Genomic DNA, 14,648 nt, shown 5'->3' on the forward strand with positions numbered 1-14,648 from the left:
CAGGCGTCCACTTTAGTTTTAATAAAAATATATTTGAAAAATGAAAATTCCTTTTTTGGGAAAGAATATCCAATTAAAACTAACTTTGAGAATAAGTCAGTGACTCCTGCACATCTTAAATAAGGAGCACTTTAGGACACAAAACGTACTAAAATGTACTAAAGTGTTTGCATGTCCAAAAACCAATGAGTAAACACGAAACAACAAGCTATCAAACAAACCAAGAACCAGAGCGGAGAGCTGCGGTGTGAAAGCGTGGCACGCGACCACAAGTGAGCGGCTGGCTGGGCTCTACGTCCTCACGCTGGGTGGAGGCGAGAGACTTTGGCCGTTTTCTGGGGGTTCTGCGCTGGTGCCCGCATCCATGTCCTCCCTGTCCTCGAGCCCAGGCTTCGGTGGAGGACAGGGCTCAGTCGGCGGCGATGCAGCTGGGGGTAGGTGTACAGAGGAGGCCTGTACGCCGGCCTGGGAGGAGTCCGCCTGGGCGGAGACGGCCTGAGAGGAGTCGGTCTGGGCGGAGACGGCCTGGGAGGAGTCGGTCTGGGCGGAGACGGCCTGAGAGGAGTCTGGTAGGTCTAGAATGGAGAAATAGCAGCATCAAGGCTCCTATCCACTAGGTGACCACCACCCCATGATAAGGAGACAGCTGAATTCAGGGGAGGGGGGTCTTCGGAAAAATGAAGGCGGCTCTGATTGTCCTGGCATGGGGGGGGGGGGGGGTTCAAGATGTGCGTTTGCTACCCCCAGTAGAGTCGGGAAGGCAAAGATTATTCGGCCTGAAGACGACTGACAGCAAGACGATTCGTGTAGTGTGTACTGCTGAAGATGGCCCGACTTTAAAAGTCTCCCTGACGCCAGGAGCTTTTAGTGGCCCGAAAATGACCCACGACACAATCCATGACAACTCAAAATTCTCACCTGTGGGTCGCTGTTTTCTGGCCAGCCTCCTCTCCAGGGCCAGCCGTTTGTTCAGCTCGATGCGCCTCTGCTGCTCCTCAGTCAGGGCGGGGGCTGGGGTGGAGTGGGCGGGGGCGGGGGTGGAGTGGGCGGGGGTGGAGTGGACGGGGGCTGGGGTGGAGTGGACAGGGCCCTGGGAGTCCAGAGGGAAACTCCCAGTGCTGCCGAAGGGATCTGGATCCTCAAAGACATGCTGCACCGGAGTCACCTCTTTCTCCCCTGAAACAAGTTCAAACGGGTCTTATTGACTTGAACTCAACATTATTCAATAATTTAAAATAAACCCTAAAAGGAAAAAAAAATCCATCCCTACCAATGAAGTCCTCATGAATCAAAGGCATGTCCAGTCGTATTCTCTTCAGGCAGGTCTATTGGGGGGGGGGGGGGGGGGTACAGTTACGCATCGAAGTATCAACCAATATATTTTTGAACAGTAAGCAGGACTCAACAACCTCACCTGAACGTCCTTCTTGCTTCCCAGCTTCTCCACTTTGTTCATGAAGTCGTCAAACTGCAGTTTGGGATACAACCTGTGGGCCCAGTTCTCCATCTTCTGCATGACAACACGCAGGTCCGCTGCCTAATTTGAGTGACATGACAAGACACGACACACAAGATAATTATGACAATGTCTGCCTAAAACTCTGCTGCTGGTGTTTTACTGTGGGCTATTGTCAACGTCTACCTCATGCCCTTTGCCTTCAAATCTGACGTTGTCAAACAGGGTCCGTAGTGCTGGTAGTCCTCTCTCTGAAATGAGCCTGGAACGGAAAGAATTCAAAAAATATTATGGGCAAGAGAGTGCATCTACTAAGATCAAATCAGCTGGTCACAAACCATCTTTCATTATGACATAATTTTCATTTCATAACAATGATTATTAACAATTACATAATACTGGCAAACATCCTCTGCATCTTCGTGTTTCTGGACCCATCCGTTTTGGAACCTAGTACACCTATCCACACTCTAATCGTCTATAGCAGCGTCCTAATTCTACAATGCCTACTGACGGCCGCTCAGCTCATCTGGTTCATAGGAGTAGGCCTACCTCTGGGAATCCAGTTTGGGCTGTGGCCTTTTGACCGTCCTTCGTTTAGCCGTGGGAACATCTGCTAGTTTGGAGAGGTCTCCGTCTTCCTCCCCTGAATCACATCAACCCCACAACATTGATTCAGTACTCGGGTGACCAGCAGACACAATTGCTTTGTAGTTGTTGTTGTTGTAGTAGCAGCAGAGACATCTTCAAATAAAAATGTGTAAGATACCAGTTGTTATCGTTATAAAAATCGCATAAGGTTTACTATATCATTCAGTTAGCCTTTGGTTGAAAACAGTTTTAGCAAGTAGCTACAGTGTACAGACAGTAAGGTTAGTGTTACGGCGAGGTTCCCCTCACCATTACCGAACGGGTCGTCTCCTCCAAGGCCTGGAGAGAGGGGTGGTGGGAGAGGAGGAAAACTCTCATCCTCGAACCGGTCATAGTCAGGGAGGTTAAAAGGGCCATTTCCAATGGAATCAGACATTCCTGTAAGGTAGTTTCCTTTTTTACACATTTGTATCATGGTGGCGTTTGTAAGGGCCAATTGCTTGGTCCACAAGATTTCTTTCATATAATCGTTCTTCTCATTACTTGTATCTACATTAGAACAGACGATATTAATTTGTATTGCAAAGTGAAATTTATATTTAGAGAACGACCGTAATATTCACTAGGACTAAAACATGCAACGTGTTGTTCGGCCAGTTATTGTCCTTCACCCTCTGTTTGTGGTGTACTTGATTTAGGATATGAGCGCTAGAACTCTACAAATGCGTTGTCAAGTAGAAAAAGAATAACCAAGTTTAGCAGTGAGGCACCCACTGTCTTCACCAGGGTTGTTTGGCAATAGCTCTAGCGTCATGTAGGAGTCAACAAATGCTCTAGATTTTCATCAACCAACAGAAGCACTATGCAAACGTCTGCGAGGGCATAAAAAGTTGGCATAAAAAGCATTTCAGTCTTCTGTCGCATCACCTTTTTTACCTTTATTGAACGAGGAGCTCAGGCAGGCGCGACAAATTTCAGAGACTGCCGCGAAAATAAACTAGTTCCGGTTCGACCTTTCATTTTCCAAAATAAAGGCAAACAATACAATATTTTACTACAATTAACAAATAACACAATTAATTAAAGATGTTCGTGTAATTTGCTGGTAGACCCCTTAGGTTTCAGTAGGGTATGTATTCTAACTTAATGAAACATCGTGGTTTGGTGTTTATTCGTCATTTGTTGCGTTCATAACTATACATCTTATTTTGTAGCTACGTATGACGTAGGAAGTCGCTATTTAACTTGCTGTTTGGGTTCTTTTTGCATAGTTTTTAGATTCATACAGAACACATCATCATCACACCTGGCCTCAAACACACTCAATAACGCGTATCTGACAATATTACAATAGCTCATATTGATACCTGCAGTTATGTCAGTTGTCTTTATTTTTGCATTCTCTTTTCATTCACGTTTTACAGAATCAATTTCCCTGCTGTTATTATATAAAAGAGGGAAAAAACAAGACAATGTTAAAAAATTAAGCATTTTCTATTCAGTTATCTTGAAACATGGCATGCTCATTTCACATCAGATAGGCCTACCATGTTCGTATGAATTGTACAGACCAGTATTGTCCGTGTTTATCAAGTTAAGTCTGACAATAAAAAAAAACGTAATGCCCTTAAAAGAATATGAAGCTGTGATGTCGGCTGTATGTATTTGCTCAAGACACCAAGCATATTCAAGATAATTGTGTGTGTGTGTGTGTGTGTGTGTGTGTGTGTGTGTGTGTGTGTGTGTGTGTGTGCGCGCGCAGGTGTGTGTGTGTGTGTGTGTGTTGTTTCTTCAGAAGCGTCTGCGCAGCAGGAACATGAGGAAGACAGCGCTGAGGAGAATGCTGAGGGTACACATGGTCGGAACCACAATCTCTGTCACCATCCCCATGTGGCTTATCAAGGGATCTGAAACACACAGCAGACACATCCTCAACACACACACACACACATACACACACACACAAATCCTCCACATCCCCCAGTGCACCAGCAAACCAGACTCAAACATGAACCGGTCTTTGTACCTAAACTTCATCATGTACTGGCCAAGCCTTTGGCTTTCCTGCAAGTTCCTTATTTTCCTGGGACATTCTTCTAGCTGGAGGGGCAAAACAAAGAGAATCCCTGTTAAATGTTGGATAAAGTAACAATTTGTCTTTGTTTTGGCCCCTCCTAGCTCTACACTATAGTGGGATGTACTGGACTTACCTGCAGCAAGAAGCTGGTTACTAGAGCTGCAAGTCTCAATTGCTTTCCTCTTCCAACTCTCCAGCTGTGAAAATGAATAAATGTTGGAACATCAAATATTATGGTCACAATTAATTTTGTTTTAGAAAATATATATTTTTAACCCTAGACTTACTGCAGCCATACAGGGACTTTACCTCTCTCTGGTTGGGGAATCCATTAGAACTGATGATGCTTTTGTAGTACTGCACTGAGGCTTTTGGATAACGGGGTTTATTTTTGTCCCTGAAGTCTACGTAGTAGAGGCCAAACCGCTCAGAGTAGCCCTCATCCCACTCAAACTTGTCGAGCAGTGACCAAGCGGTATAAGCCTTGATATTCACCCCGTCCTTTATTGCTGCAGTTCAAAGAAGGAGAAAATGATCTCATGAGTTGTGTTTTTTTTATTGAACACAAAGAAATATCCCAATTATGGTGCCAAATGGGACACCACCTCCCCCTACATTAAAGTTATTAATGTATTGACCAATGTGCCCCTCGTACCTTTTAACATTTCATTAATGTAATCCCTGAAGTACTGCATTCTCCAGTCGTCGCAGAGATCCGTGCACATCATCTTCTCAGATACACCGTTTTCTGTCACATAGATCATGGGGTTGCCATATTGTTTCTGCAAGGAGGGGGTTACACATAATGACACACAGACAAGGCTGGAATGTGAAAGTAAGTCTGCAGACAGAAAGGGCAGTGTGTACCACTGTATCAAACACAATGGAATATTTATTCAACGCATAACAAGCCTAATAATAATAATAATAGCATAATAATGCAGAATTATCCTGGCCAGTCTGTTTCCCCGGACAGGATCTGAAGGTTTTTTTTAAGTACTCCAGGACAGGCAAAAAAAAGGGGCCACACTTAACTATATTCACTCATATCTTTTATTTACCTTGACAAAATTCAGAAGGCGGCGAAATCCCCACGGCACCGAATAGAGCCATTCAGAACCGGGGTCGGGCCAGCGTGGGTCCACCAGCTCGGCCAGGTCCCGGTCTGTGAAGTAGCTGTTAACACGACCGGAGGGGTAGTTCTTCTGCGTGATGTAGCGTGTGGTGAAATGGCCGATGCCTAAGAAGTCACAGGTGCCCCTGATGTAGCTCTTCTCCTTGGGGGTGAAGACGGGTAACCGCGACGCTCCCAAGCCCTGCTGGGCACTTTTCCTACCTAGTAGACGGCAGTGGAACGGATGTTTGCATCAAATATAGAATCAAAATGGTGGGGTTGAAGGTGTTTCAACTATAAAGACAACTATGTAGATAGTACAGTCCCCATGAGTAGAACATGACATGCCTCAATCCTGTAATCTTAAGAAGATTAATACAGATAGATTAATATATTATTTTACCAACAGCACAACATATCTTTCTTCTACTATCTGTTTTTTGGTACAGACTCTACAGGAGATTCTGGTGTCATAAAAATCTTGAGTTGAACTGTTGCACCCCAAAGCCGAGCCTCTCTCTTACCAATGTAATCTTTCATAACCTGAGGATAGTCTCCGTTGAAGAGGGGTGTAGCAAACCATCCCAAGTAGAACTGGACATATCGTTCTGCGGCTTCAATGTCCTTCTGGTTGCTGATGTCAACCGGTTCCCCCCAGTCGCCCGACAGAGAGATCCCGACCAGACCTACAGAGACCCACAGCACATATAGTTCACACACTGCAACGCCACCGGCACTGGGGGAAGTTCTGTGGCGTGTTAGCTCTTCCATCACCTTTTTGCTTGCTTCGCCACTGAGTGTCGTAAGTGTGCCAAACTTTTGCATGTGCCTGTTGCAGACAGAGGGAGAGATATTGGTCTTTTTGTATTGAATGCAAATTTGTGTGCAAAGAAGCAACCCTTCCATTGTATACAATTAGTTATACATACAGTATATATACATATATATATATATATATATAATACAATAACCTTTATTATGTGATGGGCAGTCTTGTAAGCACCCACTCCCCTCAGCTTCAGTCCCGGTGCGTGTTCCCCTGTTTCATATCCTTCCACTGCAATCGACTGAAGAAAGAAAATGCAGTGAACTACAGAACGGCTGTTTATGTCTATGTTATGCTTTATGTCCTTTTTTTTAATTTATTGTGATTTTAGCTTTAAGTGACTTGTGACTTTAAGTTACTGCTTCAGCTTCTCATTATAGCTAAATCAACCTGTTGGCCAGCACCAGGCCGGCCTGGTGCAACTCTCCACTACCATTGACAATAATGTTCTATCATCACCAATACAATTTTACATAAAACTTTTTCTTGTTATGCTACCATAATAAAGTTCCACTATGGCATGGATTTCACTCCAATCCATCCCGGCAAGGAGGGATCACTCTTTCCTTGCCCTTTTCGGGGGCTAAGGTGGAGAGAGGGTCATATAAAGTGGCCTGTGAAACCCTTTTGGTGCATTTCCACCGGTGGCACCCGACGGCATTTGAGTCTGTAAGGGCGAAACAATTACAATTGTCTTGACTTGACTCACCCATGGATTGTTGAACGTGATCCAGTGCCTGACTCGGTTTCCAAACCTCTCAAAGCATAAATTGGCAAAGTCATTGAACAGGTTCACCATGCTGGCGTTCTGCCATCCTCTGTATTTTTCCTCCAAGATCTGAAAATTCAAGGAGCAACATTTTCTGTACTCAACCATCCAAATTCAGGCTATTATTAGCACAGAAGTAATGAAAAGCCTGCATTAATATTTCCAGGATGAATGCTTACCTGGGGCAAGTCCCAGTGATACAGTGTAACAATGGGTGTGATTTTATTCGCTAGAAGATTATTTATCAGGTCATCATAATACTTGATTCCTTTCTCGTTGATGTTCTCATCTGAAAGATATGTGCATCCGAATCAATCAGGAGGATTCATCATTGAGAATACACAGTCATCTTCAAAGATTTGGATGGTTTACTATGAGAAGGCGTGTGTAGGAGGTTACTTTTTATTCCAGTGGGCAGAATCCTTGGCCAGGATATGGAGAAACGATAGTGATTCAGATTCATGTCCTTCATCAAGGAGATGTCATCCTTTAAGGTACAGCAAAGCAGGTTGTTAAACAACAAGACATGTTTCATAACCAAGGCCATTTCTTTGATCCATTACACGTTTAGCTGTTCTGCACGGATCAGATGTTTTCTATTGTTTTCGTTGAATGCATCACCTTTACTTTGTGGTAGCCTTCACATGAGAAGTCTCCAGTGTCATTCAGGAAGATCTTGCCCTTTTTGTGGGCAAATGCATCCCAGATGCTCATGCCTTTGCCATCAACGTTCCAAGCACCTTCTGTCTGATATGCAGAACCACCAGCTCCCCAAGAAAAGCCTGAAGGCGGAGGAGGACACGCATGCAGAGAGGACAGCTATAAGCATTAAACATAGCCCTCTGCTACAGCTTCAAAGAACGTAAGAGTGACGCTATGATGGAGGCCGGAAGGTGACCTGGGAGTAGTTTCTTTATATGGCGCAAGCGCCGCTTTAGCAAGTAACACGCGTAAGTAAATCGCGTAAGTAAATCGTAGTAAATCGAACGCGCGCTTTAGTGAATCGCAAGCACGCTTTACTAAAGCGCGTGTGGAGTGGGCTTACGTGCCTCCTACACTACTTTATTTCATTCATCAGACAGCGCCATGTACGGAAGCATAATGCATTCACTTAAGAAAATAAATTCTCCTGTTTTTCTGAATTACGAGATACCTCAAAAATCCCGAGAGAAGCTCCCATTCACTTAAGAACTTTTTTTTCATAGAAGCAAACATGTCCCGCCTGTTAATTTTAATCCAGTTTCATTTTTGATTTATGTTGGTGACGTTGGAAGATACCCATGTCCCTAAGAAATATGAATGGCATTGTTATCGACTTGGCGCGCCTCAGGACTGTGGTGTTGTTCAGACGGAAAGCCCGTTCTGATCTGATGTTCTGATCTGATGTTCTGATCTGCATTGCAGCGGTTGTCCAGAATAAACACACCGTTGTTGTTGTTGTTGTTGCTGTTATTGTTGTGTGTGTGTGTGTGTGTGTGTGTGTGTGTGTGTGTGTGTGTGTGTGTGTGTGTGTGTGTGTGTGTGTGTGGGGGGGGGGGGGGGGGGGGGGGGGGGGTACACCAATAATATAACGACTGTAGGCCTACTAAAAAAGTATCTCTCTCAGCCCTAAATGCAACTTATCTTGGGATTTTGAGGCATCTCGTTAATCAAAAAGACAGAGCAGAATTTATTTTCTGTGAATTCATTAAGCTTCCGTGCATGGCGAGCCCTCACACGCTGTAGTAAAGCGTGCGTGCGATTTACTTAAAGCGTGCGTGCGACTTACTAAAGCACGCGTGTAATTTATAAAAAATATTGCTCCCATGTCACCTGGCACGTGAGCATACTTACCGGTTGGGAAGACGCCATAGTAAAAAGATCCATGGTCATTCTTTGTCCAGTCAAAGTCTTCGATGGCTGACACACACAGCGTCAACACAAGCACACGACACGTCCTCAGTATGCTCTGTGGCAGCATGGTGATGTTTGGCAGGCAGTTGGGTTACACCTAAAATAATAACCATAACTAAGATTCAATAAATCGTTTTTGCCATTTTCTAACTAAAACAAATGCAGATGAATGGTTGCCAAATGGAAGAAAAACTTAATACCTGGTAATTATTCAACCTAGATTTAGGTTGAGTTTGAATTAGGCACAACAAACTTACACCGTTTTTAAGTGTCCAAAGGTCTTTTGAAAGTTAATCTCCATAGAAATCCTATATATTGTAAAATCTTTGCTAAATATCCATTGAAACCAAACTGTCCCCTTCTCACTCCTTATGCATAGCTAAATGCAGCTTCTTTCATTTCAACCAACTGTAAGACACACTGATACAAAATGCGATAAGAGACAGAAAATAAGACAGTTTGTCCAGGACTGTCAGTATGAGCGACATGTCAATTGAATGTCTATTTCAAGAATATACTAAGAAAATTAGGTTTTCCTTCAAAGAAAAGTAAAGGTTTTTTTTCCCCAAGTCCTCCTGCCAAAAGTGGTTCCCCTCTGCAATCTAACTGTCCTCTAGTCCGGTCTCTGTCTCAGCGAGAAAGTCTCCATCCCCAACACATGTAGATGTATACCTGCAGCCTGTCCCGCATTCGGCCCCGCTGGAAACAGCTCCCAAATGCAAGAAACGTCCAAAGCTTCTGGATCTAGTCGCTTCTCAGAAATGTCATCAGTTGGTTCATGGCCAAGTCAACAAAAGCAATACACAATGGAGCGGGCACTATGGTTTACCGCCATTCAGTGGTCCATGTACAGCAAAAGCATGACCCCCCCCCCCCCCTCTCCTCTGCCCAGAAAGCCCCAGCCATTGGAAGTCAATGAAGTGTAAATGTAATTTGCTGGAGCAAACAGATCCTTTGCATTGTTTACACTGAGAGCAAAGGTAATAGTGAGCCATGTCTATATATGAACAAATTACGATGATTACATTATTATTATTATTATTATTATTATTATTATTATTATTAAATAACATTCTTGAAAAGGGGTAATTTAATATAGTGTTCGATGAATGCATGCAATGCTTGGTCAATCTAAACCGCACAGAAGGACTTAGCAGTAACCTGCTCTCATCAACTCATAAGGGGTGGGACGAAGATGTAACCTCGGTGTAAATATACATTGGACTTCCATGCAAGGAAGAAACCATCACAAATAACAAAGCATGTGTGTGAGATGGGTGGGGAGTGTGTATATATAAGCAATAGGGTTGTATCATGCTTAAGAGTTCCATTTATTCTCTTGATAATTAAATATCTAACCCAATTATATAACCCATGATCTTAAAAGTTATAACTTATAACATAAGTTTTATAAAAAATAATTATTTATATACCTTTATATACAAATTGTATGTTAGGTGAAATGTTGTTTCCAGCATCTCATAGAAACAGAGGTCTAACTCACTTACTTTGGTCCACCAGAGCCATGCACAAAGCATGAATACAGGTATTATCACGATGGGTAAGGCATTGTTCTAAAAACACAGCAACAAAATGCTGAATTGTTCAAAGTTTAAACTGTTGGCACTGCACTCTCTTTGCTACAATTGTGTGTGTGTGTGTGTGTGTGTGTGTGTGTGTGTGTGTGTGTGTGTGTGTGTGTGTGTGTGTGTGTGTGTGTGCATGCATGCATGGGTTGGGGTAAAACTATAAACAATGTACTACATTTCTTTCATGTTTGGTCAACAGATATATTTTGCTTCATTTTTATTCATTTTTTATGTGTTTTTTCGTGTGTGTTTCTGTGTGCACATGTTTGCGTGCATTCATGTGTGAATTTGTGCCTGTGTGTGTGTAGGTGTGTGCGTGCGTGCGTGTAGGCATGTGCAAGTATACTTGTTTGGATATTGAGTCAACAGACATATTTAGTCTTCTTTTGTGCCATGTGTGCCTCTGTGTTTTTCACTGCGACTTTGCATGTGCAGGAGGTTCATTTGTATGTTTATGAATACACGGCAGAATCGCAGAGAGAAGACAACATGTGCATTTAGCCCCGTGCGTTTAGCATATCAATGGCTCCAAGGCCCCCCGGTGAGCAGCACAGAACCCCTGTGAGCTTTCTAGTCCCCTGTTGCGTGACCTGAACTTGCTGTATTTAAGGGGCTTTTTTCTGGCTTCACAGAGCTGACATGAACATCTTCACTAAAGTCACAGGATTAGCCCAACAAACTAGGTAGGTCAACAAGTGCCTTGGCCCAAACAGACACCTGTGTCCGCAGAACAGTTCCCCTATTCAAGTGATTGACGTGATTATCACACCAGAGCAGTTTTATAGCCTTAAAAAAAAAAACATTAGCACTCGTAGAACACTTGGGAGTCCATATTAGTAGACTTTTACATATTATGTTAGTGTATATCATAACTAAGGATATTCTCAGAGGCAATGTGTTGTGGTCCACATTATGTAGCCTATATATGTATTCATCTATTCGGCAATCCATCTTTTTTATTCATCTAAACACTTATATATTTACCATCAACCATCATAATCCTACTTTCGAATTTCTGTGATTATTCATTCAAGCTGCCTCTTTCTTCGCAGCAAGCTGGGGTCTGTACTCCAACGTGCCTTCTATGGGTCCAGTGGGAGGGTAAGTTAAATTACTTGTTTAATATAAATTAATATTTTTTTTATCGGCTTTGCATTATGCTCAAGGTGCTGACAAAATTCTGAAATAAGTAAGTAAGTAATAATAGTACTATAGTTATATTAAAGTACTGGTACCTAAAAAGTACCAGCACCTAAAAAGAAAACATTTTGGTGAAATGTCTATTTTCAAATTTCTATTTTTCTATTTTTAAAGGTGACCCTTTTTGAGCAGAGGAACTTTGCCGGCAGACGGCTGGACCTGAGTTCCGACTGTCAAAAACTTAGTGATAAGAACTTCCCCGAGAGATGCAATTCCGTGCAGGTGGAGAGTGGAGCGTAAGGATGCAATATCATCAATGCAACACAAGCATTTGAACATTATTGATTCCTAAGAGATGTTTCTGGAGCGTATCCTTCTTTGATAAAAATCCATTGAAAAATCCATATAGCACGCTGTCCAGCGACAAAATAGGAGAAATGATTAGCCTAGCTTCCATGATAGAAATAAATTAACTTGTATAACATGAAAGGCATTTCGACATACATTGTAAACTTAAATATTGCTGTATTTGTAATGTTATGTTACGACGTGACATGTTTGTTCTTAATAAACTTGCGTGGTAAAAATAAAGGTTAATGATGAGGACGTTGGCCCTTTGTAGATGGATAGGCTACGAACATGATAACTTCCGCGGTCGCCAGTACCTGTGGGACATGTCCGAGAGGGGCGAGTACAACTGCCACGACAAGTGGTGTGCTCAGGTGGACCACATCTCATCCGTCCGTGGGATCAAGCAGGTAAGAGACGTGTGAAATATGATTTCAAAAACTGCCTGAAATCAAAAGCATGTGTTATGTGCTGCAAAAGAGCTAATCTACCGTCAATTGAAAAAACACACTCTGGTCCACAGGACACCAACCCTCCCAGGGCCCAACTGTTTGAGAAGGCTGGCTTCTCTGGTAAGAAGACGGAGGTCCAGGATGACATCCCCAACCTGATGACTCGTCACAGCCTGAACAGAGCCGCCTCCATCCGCGTCCTCGGTGGAGCGTAAGTCAACCCCCTTTTTCATTAGATTGATCCGTCGTTCTTCTATCTGGGAGAGGGAGAGGCCTTTGAATAATGTGATGATGTTCGTTCTTGTCTCGTCTTGCCACAGTTGGGTGGTTTACCAGGAGCCCAATTACAGGGGCCCCCACTACATTCTGGAGAAACGTGACTTCAACAACTCCTCCGACTGGGGTAGCCAGAACAGCACCATTGGCTCCATGCGTAGAGTCCGCTTCAACTAAGACCAACCGAGCAGTTCTCCCTCTTCCGCTCATCTCCAGGAGAGCAAAGATCCGATTATCACCTCAAAGAAAACCTGTCAGCTTGATGCATCACGAATAAACAGTGAAAGATGAACCCCTCTGTCCCAGTTCATTCATGCCGACTTGAACAAGGAAATGTTTATTGCAATTTGTAATCAAGAACAGAGTGTCAACCCAGTCAATTGACCAACTTGGCTTTTGTGTAAGGGGACTACCCTTCTTCCTAGCAGGTGCCAACAATAGCACACACTTTATTAGGACATTAAATATCACCTTTATTTATTATAAAATGAGCCCACTTCAAACTTCAGCAATATGGTTTTATTTCCAAAGTCAAAACCATTAGCACAATTTTTAAAAAGGCACCATTAGTGGCTAGGAGTCATTGGTTCATTGTTCAAGGTCAAAATTGAGGCACCTGAGAATAAGGGCGCACTCACTCTAGACAAAGTTGCCCTGTACCGTACTCAAGTGCAATCCCCCCCCCCCCCTCCCCCTCACTGTGCCACTGGCCTGTGCTCACAGTAGGCAATCTCAACTGGGCCTGAGTACGGTTGCCTCTTGTACATATGGGTACAGGTTGCGTATCTGTGCGTGTCGGCTCATCTGCATATGTACCGTGGCCTGATCATGATCATGTACAGTGATGTACGCAAAGTCTGCTACCTCTGGACTACACATCTCCTCATACTTTGAAGCCACCAACATGGCCGTCTGCATCACCTGCAAGCTGGAGCTTCCTGCGAGACACAGGCTGAACCTGCAAGTGCAGACAAAAGGATAAGAATCAAGTTGAGCAAGGACCACCAAAGCAGTGACACTTCCACTATACCCACCTGTAGAAAACGATCCAGAATGGCAACTGTGAGATACAGAGTCTCTTGCAGCAGCTGGAACTTAGAGTGAACCTGGATCAGCCGCCAGTCTTTCATTGATTTCATAGACTTGCATGTAATTGGGTCGCACACTTTTGTTTTTGCTATAGAAGAGAAACAAGTTACAAGTGAATAAATACAGAGCCAACTGACAACAAAACATCCATCTGCAAGTGTTATTTACCTGAAATAGGCATAAATGTCCTCCAAATATTCAGCACACATCTGTGACAGCTCTACATCCTCACGTTCATCAATATCTTCAAAAGTAAGGAGATCGTGCGAGAATGCTTGGCAAAGTTCCTCTTCTTTCATGGAGATGTCGGCCAACTCTTCAGGTAGGGAGGGCAGGGGGCTTAATCTAGAGCATGAACTTTAGGTACTACTATTACAAACTTGTGATTGATCATCTGGTTCAGGGCCAGTTTGGCGGTACATTTGATTGGTAAACTCTGGAATTAGTTTTTTCCCCCCCATTAGAAAAATGTGAAATCAATAATGGAAGCAAAGCAACGTGACATTGAGTGGCATTGCCGTTGTTAACAGCTACACTTGGAACGTTTGTAAGCTCTCGGAGCACCGCTCGCCTTGTTCCTCCAGTGGCTTTACCCATTTTTGGTGTAGATTTTTCTACGCCAGCCACCTGTAGAATATGAATATTAATCCTTTCCTCGAGAATACTTAAATCACCCGTACCCTACATGTTACATTAACTAGCCAGAATTTATAAAACATGTTTTTGTATTCTGCCTACAGATAAATAATTAGCCATGTTTTTTGCCCTTGCTATAACATCTTTATCTGCGATAAAGGCCTATTAGCCAACCTCACATATTTATAAAATACTTTACAGGCAAATATCACCCCTAGAAGCTAAGTGACATATCAGGAAATACACTTCAGAAACGTAACCAAATTGATTTAGGAAGGCTAAAAAAATAATGATTTAATCAATACTGCTTCAACATATTAATATAATAAACTGTATTTGGCACACTTTTATGCAAAAAAGCATAACGAATAGCACACAAAATAAATAACTGT

The 14,648-nt window shown here is 43.1% G+C and overlaps 3 protein-coding genes across 3 annotated transcripts; 1 reads left to right on the plus strand and 2 right to left on the minus strand.

Moving 5' to 3' along the window:
- Nucleotides 1-21: 21 nt before the first annotated feature.
- Nucleotides 22-3,034, minus strand: tipin (timeless interacting protein). Its single transcript, XM_084475794.1, has 8 exons — nt 2,984-3,034; nt 2,357-2,485; nt 2,009-2,102; nt 1,643-1,718; nt 1,415-1,537; nt 1,271-1,325; nt 919-1,176; nt 22-575 (listed from the first exon to the last, which is right to left on the minus strand). The coding sequence occupies exons 2-8, from the start codon at nt 2,481-2,483 to the stop codon at nt 292-294; spliced, it is 1,017 nt and encodes a 338-aa protein (XP_084331920.1). The 5' UTR covers nt 2,484-2,485; nt 2,984-3,034; the 3' UTR covers nt 22-291.
- Nucleotides 3,035-3,838: 804 nt separating this feature from the next.
- On the minus strand, nt 3,839-8,793 carry lctla (lactase-like a; the record flags this gene model as incomplete). The annotated part of the gene is made up of 13 exons (XM_084476376.1): nt 3,839-3,954; nt 4,258-4,321; nt 4,434-4,633; nt 4,780-4,906; nt 5,186-5,460; nt 5,763-5,924; nt 6,013-6,067; nt 6,210-6,305; nt 6,774-6,902; nt 7,013-7,122; nt 7,233-7,320; nt 7,455-7,615; nt 8,667-8,793. 13 exons carry the CDS (start codon nt 8,791-8,793, stop codon nt 3,839-3,841), a joined length of 1,710 nt encoding a protein of 569 aa, XP_084332502.1.
- A 2,158-nt stretch (nt 8,794-10,951) lies between these two features.
- Nucleotides 10,952-12,708, plus strand: crybgx (crystallin beta gamma X; the record flags this gene model as incomplete). Its single annotated transcript, XM_084476703.1, has 6 exons — nt 10,952-10,998; nt 11,368-11,416; nt 11,630-11,751; nt 12,078-12,213; nt 12,327-12,466; nt 12,576-12,708. Exons 1-6 carry the CDS (start codon nt 10,955-10,957, stop codon nt 12,706-12,708), a joined length of 624 nt encoding a protein of 207 aa, XP_084332829.1. The 5' UTR covers nt 10,952-10,954.
- Nucleotides 12,709-14,648: the final 1,940 nt, after the last annotated feature.

Source organism: Micromesistius poutassou, assembly GCF_964030765.1.
Source record: "Micromesistius poutassou genome assembly, chromosome: 12".
Classification (NCBI taxonomy): Eukaryota; Metazoa; Chordata; class Actinopteri; order Gadiformes; family Gadidae; genus Micromesistius; species Micromesistius poutassou.